The 12,988-nt window shown below is 37.4% G+C and overlaps 1 protein-coding gene across 1 annotated transcript in view; it reads left to right on the forward strand.

The window, feature by feature from the left end:
• The window catches only part of ANTXR2 (ANTXR cell adhesion molecule 2), a 168,229-nt gene that overhangs the window by 80,027 nt on the left and 75,214 nt on the right, over positions 1–12,988 (forward strand). Inside the window, exon 13 of the mRNA XM_020904317.2 lies at positions 12,323–12,367. Within this exon, the coding sequence (XP_020759976.2) occupies positions 12,323–12,367 (45 nt within the window). The remainder of the gene's footprint in view (positions 1–12,322; positions 12,368–12,988) is intronic.

Here is a 12,988-nt window from a genome sequence, read left to right on the forward strand (position 1 = left end):
ATTTATTTTAGCTTAGTGTTAATCACTCAGTTGTGCCCATCTCTTTACAACCCCATGGACTGTAGCCTCTGTCCATGGAATTCTCCAAGGAAGATTACTAGAGTGGGTTGCAATTCCCTTCTCCAGAGGATCTTCCCAACCCAGGGATCGAACCTAGGTTTCCCACATTGCTGGTTTATTCTTTACTGTCTGAGCCACCAGATAAGTCCTTATTTCAGCTTGGTATTGTGTACATTTCTTTTGTTTGAGTGTCTTTTAAGTACTGGGGCAAACATTTAGTCTTTCAACTGAAATATGATTAAACAGCTTAAAATGTCTCTTTTCAGGCACATTTAGACTATGTCAGCCATCACCTCCTTGGGAATCATATGCTTAGGAGCTCTTATCGAGATAGAAATCCTGGAAAGGAAAAAAAAACCCTGAACAGAGGCACCCATATCTGTCACACATTCTTCATTGAATCATTTCATATTTTTAAAAAATATCTTGTGAAATAATTTAACCATTCATTTTTCAGAGATTAAAATTTCACAGATATCTAATTAATGACTCAGAGATGACAGTGTTACCTATATCTTAGCCCGGATTTTTTTTTTTTTTTCTGCTCCTAGTAATTGAAAGGCTCTCAGAGTAGGTGCTGTCAGATTTCCATCTGTGGTGTCTCTCTCTGAGGGGAAAGGCTGGTTGGGTGATACATCTCCAGGGATCAGTATGGTTTAGGATAGCCCCCATGGTAAGGTCAGTAATGATCCTTAAAGACATCCAGGTCTTAATTCCTGGAAACCGTGATTGTTGTCTTTTATGGCAAAAGAGGGCTTCCCTGGTGGCTCGGAGGTTAAAGTGTCAGTGAGACTTTGCAGATATGATTAAATTCAGGATCTTGAAATAGGGAGATCATCCAGAATGACCTAGCTGGCTCTAAATACCATCACTGTGCCCATATGAGAGGGTGACAGAGGAGCTAAGACCACAGATGGGGAGAAGGCAGTGTGACCGTGGAGGCAGAGACCAACGCAATGCAGCTTCTAGGCAGGAGCTGGAAGGGGCAAGGAGCGATAAACTCCTGGAGCCTGCAAAATGAACCGGCTCTGATGACACCCGACTTTAGTTGTAAGACTCAGTTTGGACTCCTGGCATCTAGAACTGTGGGAATATAAATTTATGTTGTGTTAAGCCACTAAGTTTGTGGTGATTTGTTATTGCAGCATTAAAGATCTAACAGATTCCCTACATGATTCTGATATTCTCCAGAGTTGGGGATCACTGCTCAGGGCTATTGATTTTGGGGAATTCTTACATAATATGTTTTCGGATCAACTCATTACAAAAACTGTCTATGGGGTGCAAGAAGTTGTAAGATGGGAGATAAGGAAATATTCTTAAAATGTTTGCAGTGATTCTGTGGCAGTGAAAACCCATAGGCGTTCTTTAAAATTAGAATTACCATTCTGTTTTGTTTTGGGTCAACTGTTAAGTAAACATGTGTAATACTTTATATACTGAGTAAAATTTACTCACTGTTTCAGAGTGACAGGGATTTGTCGAAGAAACAGGTTTCTTATTTTAAGAAGTATCCAAGACGTATATGTTATTAGAACCCATTGACAGCAAAGATCTGTGGTCACCTTTCTCACGGTGCCTGTTGTTTGATGATAGAAACCAGTACAATCCCATTCATATTCAGATACATACCACTATTTCAAAATTATGAGAGATAAAGACAAATACCACATGTTTCCACTTATTTGTGCAACCTAGAAAACCAAACAAAGGAACGAATATAACCAAACAGAAGAAGACATGGATACAGAGAACAAACAAGTGGTTGCCAGAGGGGAAGGGGTGAGGGATGGTGAAATGGGTGAAGGGGACTAAGAGGTTCAGAATACAAGTTATAAGATAAATTAGTCATGAGGATATAATGTATGGAACAGACAAAGTAGTTGTATTGTTACAACTTTCTATGACATAAAAATATTGAACCACTATGCTATATACGCAAAACTATTATAAGTCAGTTAAACTTTAAGAAATCATGATAGTTCCTAGACTTATTATTATATTTCATTGTTTATGAATTAATAAAGAAGCGCATAGTATTTCTGTTTCACAGATCTGGTTTCTTGTTTTTAAAAGTAGATTTGACAGTTACATTTCAATACAATTGGATTCCTTTTAATCCTGTGTATTTTAATTTAGCTTGTTTAGTTTAGGAAGGGGTTCGTTGGTCCCCTATAATCAGATTGCCAAAGAGGAACATAGAATAAAAAAGGTTAGGAAAAAACTCCCCAAATATCTGGCTACCAATGATGCTTTTAATATGAGACTATTTTAAAGTGTTAAATCTTTCAATTCATTTAATGAGTATATTCAAGGATAAAAGAAACAGGTGATACCATTAAAGACAGATTAAAATGTTGCAGATTTGTGTCCTCTGTGTGCCTAGGTTTTCCATGGCAAATAGGATCTAAATCAATATCTTTGGAGAACATTGTCTTGTAGTAGTAGTAATAGTAATAATAGTAGAGCTCTCATGCAAAGCTGGAATTTTTAGGCGTTATCATTAGTGAACTATAGAGTATGTTGAGTTTGCAAACTCTTCCATCAGAGGGGAAGTTCTCATTTTTGTGTAGTTATTTCTCACAACCTGTTTACGATTCTGTTTCCTACTCATTGAATAACCTCACATCCATGCTTTACAACTGCTTTTCTATAACAAAGATGTCAGCAGCATCCTTCCTTTTCCTTAGATTAAAAAAGGGGAGAAGTTAAAAACAATCATGGATTGAATCATGAAGGAGATATCAGAAAATACGGCTCTTCACATCACTGTTTAACTCGTAAGATGTGTTGAGTGTATGGCAGGTTTGTTTTACTACCAGCATAGCAGAACTGAGCATCCTGTAGTTGCATCATTCGGAAGAACTGGGCATTCTGCAAAATTACAGATGTAAGGCTAATGAGGTGGCAAAGAGAGACTTTCTGGAGTGTTGTCAATTAGAGTGTGTTATCCAGCTGCAAATAAATATCGCGAATATGCTGGAAATGACAAAAGTTCACTTTGCTCTCTTGTCCTTGGCCAAAGTTCTCCATCCACAAGGGAAAACTGCAAGCTCATTTTTCCTCAGTACATTTAAGACATTGCATAAAGATCTCATAAATCTTTTTAAAACACCATTTTAAAAAGTTATCTTTTTAAAGCCCAATTTACTTATAAGTAAGCTGGGCTTTCATGATGAGGATATATCTGACTAGAGCTATATGGAATCATTTTCTTAGCCAGCAACAGCTGTGCTCTTCTTTCTAAATAGTAATAATGCTTCTACATTGCACTTGTTTTTTATTGTTGAGGAGGGCTCTTGGTGCCTTTATTGAATTACTTTGAGAGCAGTCTGATTTTTTTTTTTTAGAATGCACAATAAAACAGAAGGAATTTAAATTTTAATATTCCTTCCTTGTACCATTAATTAAAATGATTTATGTTTGGTTGCCTCTTTGAAATAGAGTGTGATGTTAGTGCTTATTGGTTCTATCGTGATGTTTTCCAACAGAGCGTCGTTACAAAACAGGGTATCACACTCTTCCTGGCCTTAGTTTATTTACCTTGATGGCAGTGCCTTTACTTAACTCCAGGAGAATACACTCTCACGGGGCTTCCCAGGTGGCCCAGTAGTAAAGCATACGCTTGCTGATAGAGAAGACACAGGTTCGATCCCTGGGTCAGGAAGATCCCCTGGAAGAGGAAATGGCAACCCACTCCAGTATTCTTGCCTGGAGAAGTCCATGGACAGAGGAGCCTGGTGGGCTACAGTCCATGGGGTTGCAAATCAGTTGGACACAACTGAGCATGCATGCTCCCCAAGCCTTCAAAGCACACTCTCACATTGTTCTTGCCAGTCCCCATTAGGCATTTAAAATTATATTTATTGTCCGGACTTCCCTCTATTATTTGTTTATTCAAAGCAGTCTCTTTGAACATTGATGAGTCTGTCAAGGAGGAAAGAAAAGGTAGGCAGATAACCCGATCATATCTTGGTCTGATTGTTGAAAGCAGCTCACTTTGTGGGATTTGGAAAAGAATTTCCCAAACACTAATGTCAGAGAACTTTGTATTTATGAGAGGAAAGGCATTGCACTTGTTCTATGATCTTATCAAAAAAGGAAGGGAAGAGTGAAAGGAAATCCCACATATATTTCAAACAAGTTTTTGTACACGCTAAGAATGAGTTCTTAAAGTCTGTGGACCCTTAGGTGCTTAGATGACATTGCTGAAATATTGGGCATTTGTTTCTGTCACTGGCAAGAGTCGCTTCTGAAATACTACTTGATCTGCAGTCGTTACACAGTATCTTTTTTTTTAATCCAAGGCAGTTCACTGTTGACAGTTCTTTTCACTCTTTTCTGAATATCGGAACATATGATTGCATCAAGCTGGCTGCAGGCTCCAGTGCTGACATTTTCTAGCGCAAAGAATGCCCACATCACTCGAACATTTGAAAAGTGTTAATGAGCAGATCAAAAGGACTGTTGCCTGAAGCAGCTAACTTTTTTTTTTTTAATCGGCTCTCCTCCAAACTGAAATCTTCATTCTAGCAGCTAAGTAGATGAGATGTAATCCTCTCTGATGATGATAATAACAAATGAAAAAAAAAATTGGAGAAGAATCAAACTCTGCATATGGTTCATAAAGTGGTGAAAGTGTTTTCCAGAATCTTCAATATCGAGTTGAAGGATGCTAAGTAGAAAAAATGCTGGCAACTAGGCAATATTATGCCTTTTAAAATCTGCAAATTCTCATAAAATATGGTGCATGCGAATACATCCTTTTCTGAGATGAGTGTTCTTGCACTACTTAATACAAGAATGGGATTCTCATGACTGTTATTTTTAATGTATTTGGACTAACAATCAGGTTTCCTTTTCTCCTGCACTATTACTGAAATGTAGGGACATCAGTGGACACAGACTTTTGCCATTTTTGGCTTTTGGACTGAATGACTTCAGATTATTTTCACTCTTTGTTACTTATGAGGCTGTGTGGTACAATGGAGAGACGGAGCATTTAGAAACATCAAACACACACAACATTTATTTCCTGTTCCAACATTTCTAGGGCAATGATGTTGGGCATATGAATGAAACTGTTATGTCCCTATAAAATGAGGATGATAGCATCTGTCTCATACAGTTACTGTAAATATTGATCTGTATCTGTCTATCTCTGTCTGTCTGTCTTATCTACCTATTCATCTATCTACCTAACCATCCATCCATCCCACCAAGTAATGTTCTTCTCAACACATCTTAAACCTTTTATCCTGTACCCTTTCCCTTGACAATCAAACCTTATTTTAAGAGAATGTCATGTGCCAGAGAAAGTTGAATTCAGAGTTTAGAGGTAGGTGGACCAGTGTCCTGGGTTTAAATACTAATTCTAATGTTTTCTCTGTATATCCTTGGACAAGTTACTGAATTCAGAGCCTCCCTCTCCTTATATTTAAAATAAGCATAGTAACTGCATAGCATTATTATGAAAATGAAAAAAATATAGGGTGTGTGGCATATGCCAGCACCAATAAAATGTGGTTATTGTTAATAGTATTAAGAGCGCACAGATGAGCCTTGGGTCTGTTTCAGTTTCTGAAAGTGCTGTTATTTGTTGTGGTGGTGGTTGTGTCTCTTAATCTACAAGATCAAATTTTTATTTATGCACAGTTGTAAGGGGTTTCCCCTCCATTGTTAACAATGTATAAAGTATACTTACCAGGATTTCAAAATCAATTTAAATTTATAATAAGTCATGCATTTAGTCATACATACAATTAATTACACACTATTGGAAAAACAAACCCTAATGTTCTTTTCTGAAATAAGGTGAATACAAATACATGTAGACATTTGGCCTACTTAATTATGTAAAGGCATAGAAGCAAAAGACCTATTGGAAGTATTGTGATACATACTTTGTCTTTATCGTTCTCTTAGAATTTTCATTTTGGAAAGGACCTATAGTGAATCAAATTTATTTCCCAGATGAAGAAACTTAGCCTGGTCTTATATTTTCCCATCTGTCTTTGAGTTCATTAGCTCTTGGATTTTATTGGTCAAAAAAGAAATTTGATACTTCATTTTCTTTGTAACTAGCAATATTTTATTTTCATGGAAATCTTTTATCAGTTATCATTTACATTTTTTTTCTCCATTAAAAAAAATAAATTTAGAGGTTGGCTATGAGCCTTTGCAAACATTCTCAACTAATTCCTTCAACTCACTTTCAATCATGTTTTTAGTATCTGTTGTTTTCACAGCACTTTGTTAGGCACCGTGATATTTTTAAAGAGGGAGAAATGATATTGCCCCTAAGAAATCAACACTTCTGAGGGGTAGTTGAAAAATTCCAAAATAAACATATAAACCCAAATTGATGAAACATGAATGGTTCAACTGTGTGGTAATGTGTATATTGTTAAAAGTTTTAAAGTTTCTAGATAATGGAATGGAAAGTTGGTAGACTGCTCTGTGAAGGATGGAAGGGACTTAATATGGAAACGGCCATTTTATTGAGGGTAGCAAAGGGATCTTCAGTCAATCTGGAATTAAAGGTACACAAACAGAGATCTTGTAGATAGAGTGTTAGGGCTGAATTGAGGGCCATGCTAAGGCGTTTGAACAATGAGAGTGCAAGAGGACTCATGCACTCAAAAAGGACTTTTTGTTTTCCGGGATGCGGCTTAGGGTAACAGATAAAGAGTCTCTAATAAAGAAGGTAAAAATGCCTCTCATTATCCTGTTGTGAGGATGTCAGCAGTGGTCATATGAGGATTTTAAATTGAAACTTGATTTGCCCATATCCATGCTAAAACACGATGCTATGCAGGATAATGAGCATGACAAATATGACATGAAAAAAGAGGTGTTATGGCGGTGGATGTTCAGTAATTCTCAAGGGGATATAGTGTAAAGAACTATAGGGGCACTAGTGTAAAGAACCTGCCTGCCAATGCAGGAGACATAAGAGATGCGTGTTGCATACCTGGGTTGGGAAAATCCCTTGGAAGAGGGCATGACAACCCACTGCATTATTTTTCCTGGAGAATCCCATGGACAGAGGAGCCTGGTGGGCTACAGTCCATGGGGTCACAGAGAGTCACAACTGAAGCAAGTGAGCAAGCACATGCACATAATGTAATATAGGATTGGGGATACTGTTTCCGTTCTCAGAAATTCATATACCCGTACAAGATGTGCATGTGGTAACCAGAGTTAATTTAAAATCCTCACAAGGAAATGAAAATGAGTACTGTATATTAGACTTAGACTTACTGGAATGAAGGAGGTACCGTAGCCTCTTCCTAGTGAAAGAACTCTAGAGCACTTTAGGATAATTTGCAAAACTGAGTGGAAGCATCATGTGTAAGTTTCCTCCAGAAATTCAGTCATTCCTTGACTTCACTTGTGGTCACTGGAACATTTGATCCATTTTGACTAGAGGAATGATCAATTATGCTTCTATTGCAATCAGTTGAGCTTCTTGAGAGTCCCTTGGACTGCAAGAAGATCAAACTAATCAATTCTAAAGGAAGTCAACCCTGAATATTCATTATAAGGACTGATGCTGAAGTTGAAGCTCAAATACTTTGGCCACCTGACGTGAAGAACTGACTCACTGGAAAAGACCCTGATGCTGGGAAAGATTGAGGGCGAGAGGAGAAGAGGGCAGCAGAGGATGAGATGATTGAATAGCAGCACCGACTCAATGGACACGAATCTAAGCAAACTCTGGGAGATGGTGAAGGACAGAGGAGCAGTCCATGGGGTTGCAAAGAGTCGGACACAACTTAGAGCCTGAACGGCAGACAACAACAAGCTTAGAAAAATACTGACCTGGCTGCATAGATTAGAATGAAGGATGAGTTAGAGACAGAGAAGCAAGCTGCACGTGTAATTTAGCTACAAGTAAAACATGTCGGGGCTTCCCAAGTGGCTCCAGTGGTAAAGGACCTGCCTGCCAATGCAGGAGACATACTGAGGCACTGGTTCGATCCCTGTATCGGGAAGATCCTCTGGAGGAGGGCATGGCAATCCACTACAGCATGCTTGCTTGGAGAATCCCATGGACAGAGGAGCCTGGCAGGCTGCCGTTCATAGGGTTGCAAAGAGTCGGACACGACTAAAGTGACTTTGCACACACACACGCAAAGCATGTAGACATTAATGCCAAAATAAAGCTATGGTAATTATAGATCAATCCTAGTTTTCAATATGTTATTAATTAAAATGCATGGAATGAAGGTGAGGACTGCCAGGGGTGCATCTGGTTTTTCTGAGTACCATGCCTTTAATTAATGGCTTGGCCACCCTTAAAATGCTATTTATCAGTTCTAGAATCTACACTTTGAGATATTGTACAAATGAATACATGCCAAAGAAACTGACCAAGATCACCCAATATCTCAGATCGCTACATGAAAAATGATTGTGAGGTTTAGCTCTCAGATGATATATGGTTAGTATTCAAAAACAGGAAACCCTCTCTTATGGAATTAAAAATAGTTGTCTGTGTGTGTGTATACATTTCACACTGTAGGATCAGTACTAAAAAGTGGAAACTATGAAGAGGGAGGCTTTGGCTTCATTTAGGGGAAAATTTTTCAAATGATGTGGGTTCCTTGCCAGTGGAGTGAATTGCTTAGTGAAGTAGTGAATTTCTCTTTATTGCAGGAATTCAGACATAGTTGGATGATAACTAGGTGGGGATTTTTCAGAATAATGTGGTTCTGGTTGGATGCATTGGGGAAGTTGAAAAATATTGTACTAGATATTTTTAAGGTCCAAAGACTCTCAAGTTCATGATTTTAGGTAGTGATAATGGGAATGGATGTGAGAGTTGGATTATAAAGAAAGCTGAGCACTGAAGAATTAATACTTTTGAACTCTGGTGCTGGAGAAGACTCTTGAGAGTCCCTTGGACTGCAAGGAGATCCAACCAGACCATCCTAAAGGAAATCAGTCCTGAATATTCATTGCAAGGACTGATGCTGAAGCTGAAGCTCCAATACTTTGGCCACTTGATGCGAAGAACTGACTCATTGGAAAAGACCCTGATGATGCTGGGAAAGCTTGAAGGCTGGAGGAGAAGGGGACGACAGAGGATGAGATGGTTGAATGGCATCACCGACTCAGTGGACATGAGTTTGAGTAGGCTGTGAGAGTTGGTGATGGACAGGGAAGCCTGGCGTGCTGCAGTCCATGATGTTGCAAAGAGCTGGGCACGACTGAGTGACTGAACTGAACTGAACTGAACTGAATGGGAATGGAATGTAAAGAATCCTTGCTTCTTCCTGTCATCTTCCTCTCCTCCTGCCCTCCCTCCTTCCTTTCCCCTCGCTTCCTTCCTTTTCCTCTCTCCTTCCTTCCTCCTCTCATCTCTCCTTCCCTCCCTCCCTTTCCTCCTTCCTTCCTTCCTTTCTTCCCTTCTTCATTCCTCCTTCTCTCTTCCATCTTCTTTTCTTTTTCCTGCCTTACTCCTTTTTCTCTCTTTCTAACTTTCTTTCTTCTCTTCTTTTCTGCTAGACACTTTGCTAAGTTCTGGGAATATAACCAGGAACAAAGCAGGCATAAAATTCATCCTCACAGAAGGTACAGTGTTTTGGAATTGGATAAAATTATCAGTTGTGATCAGTGCTAGGGGAGAACAAACAGGCATCCGTGCATATTAAGGAAATCTGAACTACTTTGAGAAGACTGGGGAATTCATGGTGGGGAAAGAAGAAAAGATAGGAATGTGGGGAGAAAGAGACAGATGCATACATTACATACACACTGCAGAGACTGGAATATTTCAAAAAGTCTGTTGGCCATGGTACATGATTTGGTGAAGTCATTCAGAGGTGAGAATAAAGTATAGATTATGAGAAAATTTTAAGGCCGCAATTTTCAAGAAAATGGTTTACCTGAAAGAAATAGGGAAGACAGGAAGAAGAATTGGCTTTTAAATGAAGGTAATTAGGTTGGTTTTGACTCTGTTGACTGTGAAATATTGACTGATCTGCTTTTCACTTATTTTGGACATGCACGTTGATAATGACCTGCGTGCTTCTTTTTTTTGATTTGCCATACTTTTTTTCATTTATTTTCTAGATTACTGTTATTTTATTTTTTAATTTGATTATTGAAGTATAAGTGCTTGACAGTGTTGTGCTAGTTTCTTCTCTACAACAAAGTGAGTCCGCTGTTTGTACACATACACCCCCTTTCTCTAGAGCTTCCCGTCCACCCTCCACTCCCCTCCCACCCACCCCAGGTTATCACAGAGCAATGGGCTTAGCTCCCTGTGCGGTTTCCCACTAGCTGTCTATTTTCCACAAGCTAGTTATATACGCCAGTGCCACTCTCTGTTCATCCCACTCTCTCCTTTCCCCTCACCTTGTCCACGTATCCATTCTCTACATTTGCATCGCCATTCCTGCCCTGCAAATAAGTGGAGTGCTTCCTTTTTATAAAGGAAATGCACCTGTAGCATGATAACCTTTGTCTAATTTTACTACAGTATTATTTTAAATCTTTATCCTCTCTTGGCATTTATTTCTGGGCTAAATCTCAAAATCCACAGATTTCTATCCTTTGTTATTACCAAAAAGAACTGGAATTTTATGTTTATTGATAAAATAAACTTGGATAATAAAAGGGTTAAGTAAAAACAACAGCATTTCTTGTAGCATTCAAATGCTATGATGAATTAGAGATTCAATCAGATTAAATTACTGTCCAGTTATATCCATGTGATTGTGGTTACTGCCTGTTTTTTTTTCTTCCTGAGATTTAGATCTAAACCAAAATTAGAATGATGAAAGTAATATACATAAAAAAGATTATGAGTCAGTTCTCTAAATATTTTTAAAAAACCTTTCATTATGGAAAATTTCAAACCTATGCAAAGAGAAAGAGTAAAATAATGAATCCTCCATGTCTTCACACACTTTGAATGATTCTTAATTATGGCTAATCTTATTTCATCTGTAACCCTATTCACTTCCCACCTCTAATTATTTTGGTGAGAATATCAGAATTATATCATTAACCTGGAAGTGATTTGGTATATATCTTTAAACTATAAGCAGTCTGTAAAAAGCACATTCAGGGATAGTTAGGGAGTTTGAGATGGACCATGTAAGCACTGCTATATTTAAATTGGATAACCAACAAGGACCTACTGTACAGCACATGGACCTCTCCTCAATGTTATGTGGCAGCCTGGATGGGAGAAGAGTTTGGGGGAAAATGGATACATGTATATACATGATTGAGTCCCTTCACTGTTCGCCTGAAACTATGATAACATTGTTTGTTAACTGGCTATACCCCAATACAAAATAAAACGTTTAAAAAACAAATAAAAACATATTCATGATAATAGGAAGATACTGGTACACTAAAAGAATTCTTTGATGATATTAATTTTCAAAGCTACTCCTTTAAAATTTTAAGCATCTAATAACAGAATTGAAACATTTGACCTTAAATGAAGAGAAGCAGTTATAGTTTCAAAGTTTTCCTTCTTAGTATACAGACTTGGATGTGTACCCGAATTATCAGAAGCCATTGGCACTTGGTCAGTCATTTTCTACCAGGATGGTATGAAAGTCCAGATACCCCAATACCAGTGAAGATCATTTAAATCAGATTTCAGTTTATATTCCTCTCACATAAAGAATTAATCATATCAGACTTGATGAAATAATCTACTGAGTAATGATTCACAGGAAAGGAATCTTAGCTCAAAGGTTGATTTGTTTCTAGAAAAAAAAAGGTGGGGAAAGAGAGTATGTTCATTTCCCTTATCTCATCCAATGCAAGCTGATTTTTATATGTCAATTTGAAAAGAATCAGTGAGTCACAGCAGGAAGAGTTTGCTAGTAAATACCCTCTCCATTTGAGGGAACAAGCTGTAATCTAGTGAAAAATGTTTGCATTTTAACATTAGAAGAAACACCTAGTACAAGATATTTGACAGTTTTCTTGTTATTTGCCTGAAAAATGTAGCTATAATGTATCTACATCATAAAGATAAAGTGAGTGAATGTGCTGGTTGGTTAGCTAGTTAGTTAAAAAAAACTACTAGTAGTTGCTAGTTACTCAAAAGCTAATTAACAAAACCTAGTTTAAAAGGGCAATAGGGGCATAAGTATTGAGAAGCTAAGTTGATCAGGGACATCTTTGGCACCACCACAGTATTTTACTAATCTAATTATTTTTGTACATTCTTATTGTCTCCTCTCGATGCCACTGAAGTTCCTACATTTAATTTTTTTTTTTGGTACAGGTTATCAAGGATCCTCCTCCACCACCACCTTCTGCACCAAAAGAGGTAAATGAGTGCTTAATAAGTGATGTGGGTATTTTTTTTTTTTTTGTATTTAGATATTATGCCCAGATCTAATCAATTATGTTGTTGTTGTTAGGTAACTCTGATATACTGAATTTTGAGTTTATGAAAGTTACTTGTTATTTTTCAAACCTGTGGTTTCTTTTACATGTTAGAAGATGGGACCTTCATACATTGATAAACATAGACTGGCCGTCAGGAGCAATAGTACATAGAGATTTAATTTACTTTTATACCAATATATGAATAATATGCTGTTACTGACCTTATTTACAAAAAGTTGGAAGATCCAGGCTTGCAGTTTAAAGATATTATTACTTTCTTCAAAATTATTATTACTTTTATATTACTGCTATATGCTGTATTACTATACCATTAATATAGTATATATTAAATATTATATTACTAGTATGTGGCATATACTAGTAATATTATGTTAGCAAGAAGAAACATGGCATTGTGCATTTTCAAAGCTTCTCAACTACCTTTTTAGTACCAATTTTACAGGGTTCAAATTTACACATATGTTGAGACTTTAAATGATCATTCAAATGTGGTCCTAATTTTAATGTTTTATCTTTTTACATATGAAATGATGAATAA

Source organism: Odocoileus virginianus, chromosome 29 (genome assembly GCF_023699985.2).
Source record: "Odocoileus virginianus isolate 20LAN1187 ecotype Illinois chromosome 29, Ovbor_1.2, whole genome shotgun sequence".
In the NCBI taxonomy this organism is placed as follows: domain Eukaryota; kingdom Metazoa; phylum Chordata; class Mammalia; order Artiodactyla; family Cervidae; genus Odocoileus; species Odocoileus virginianus.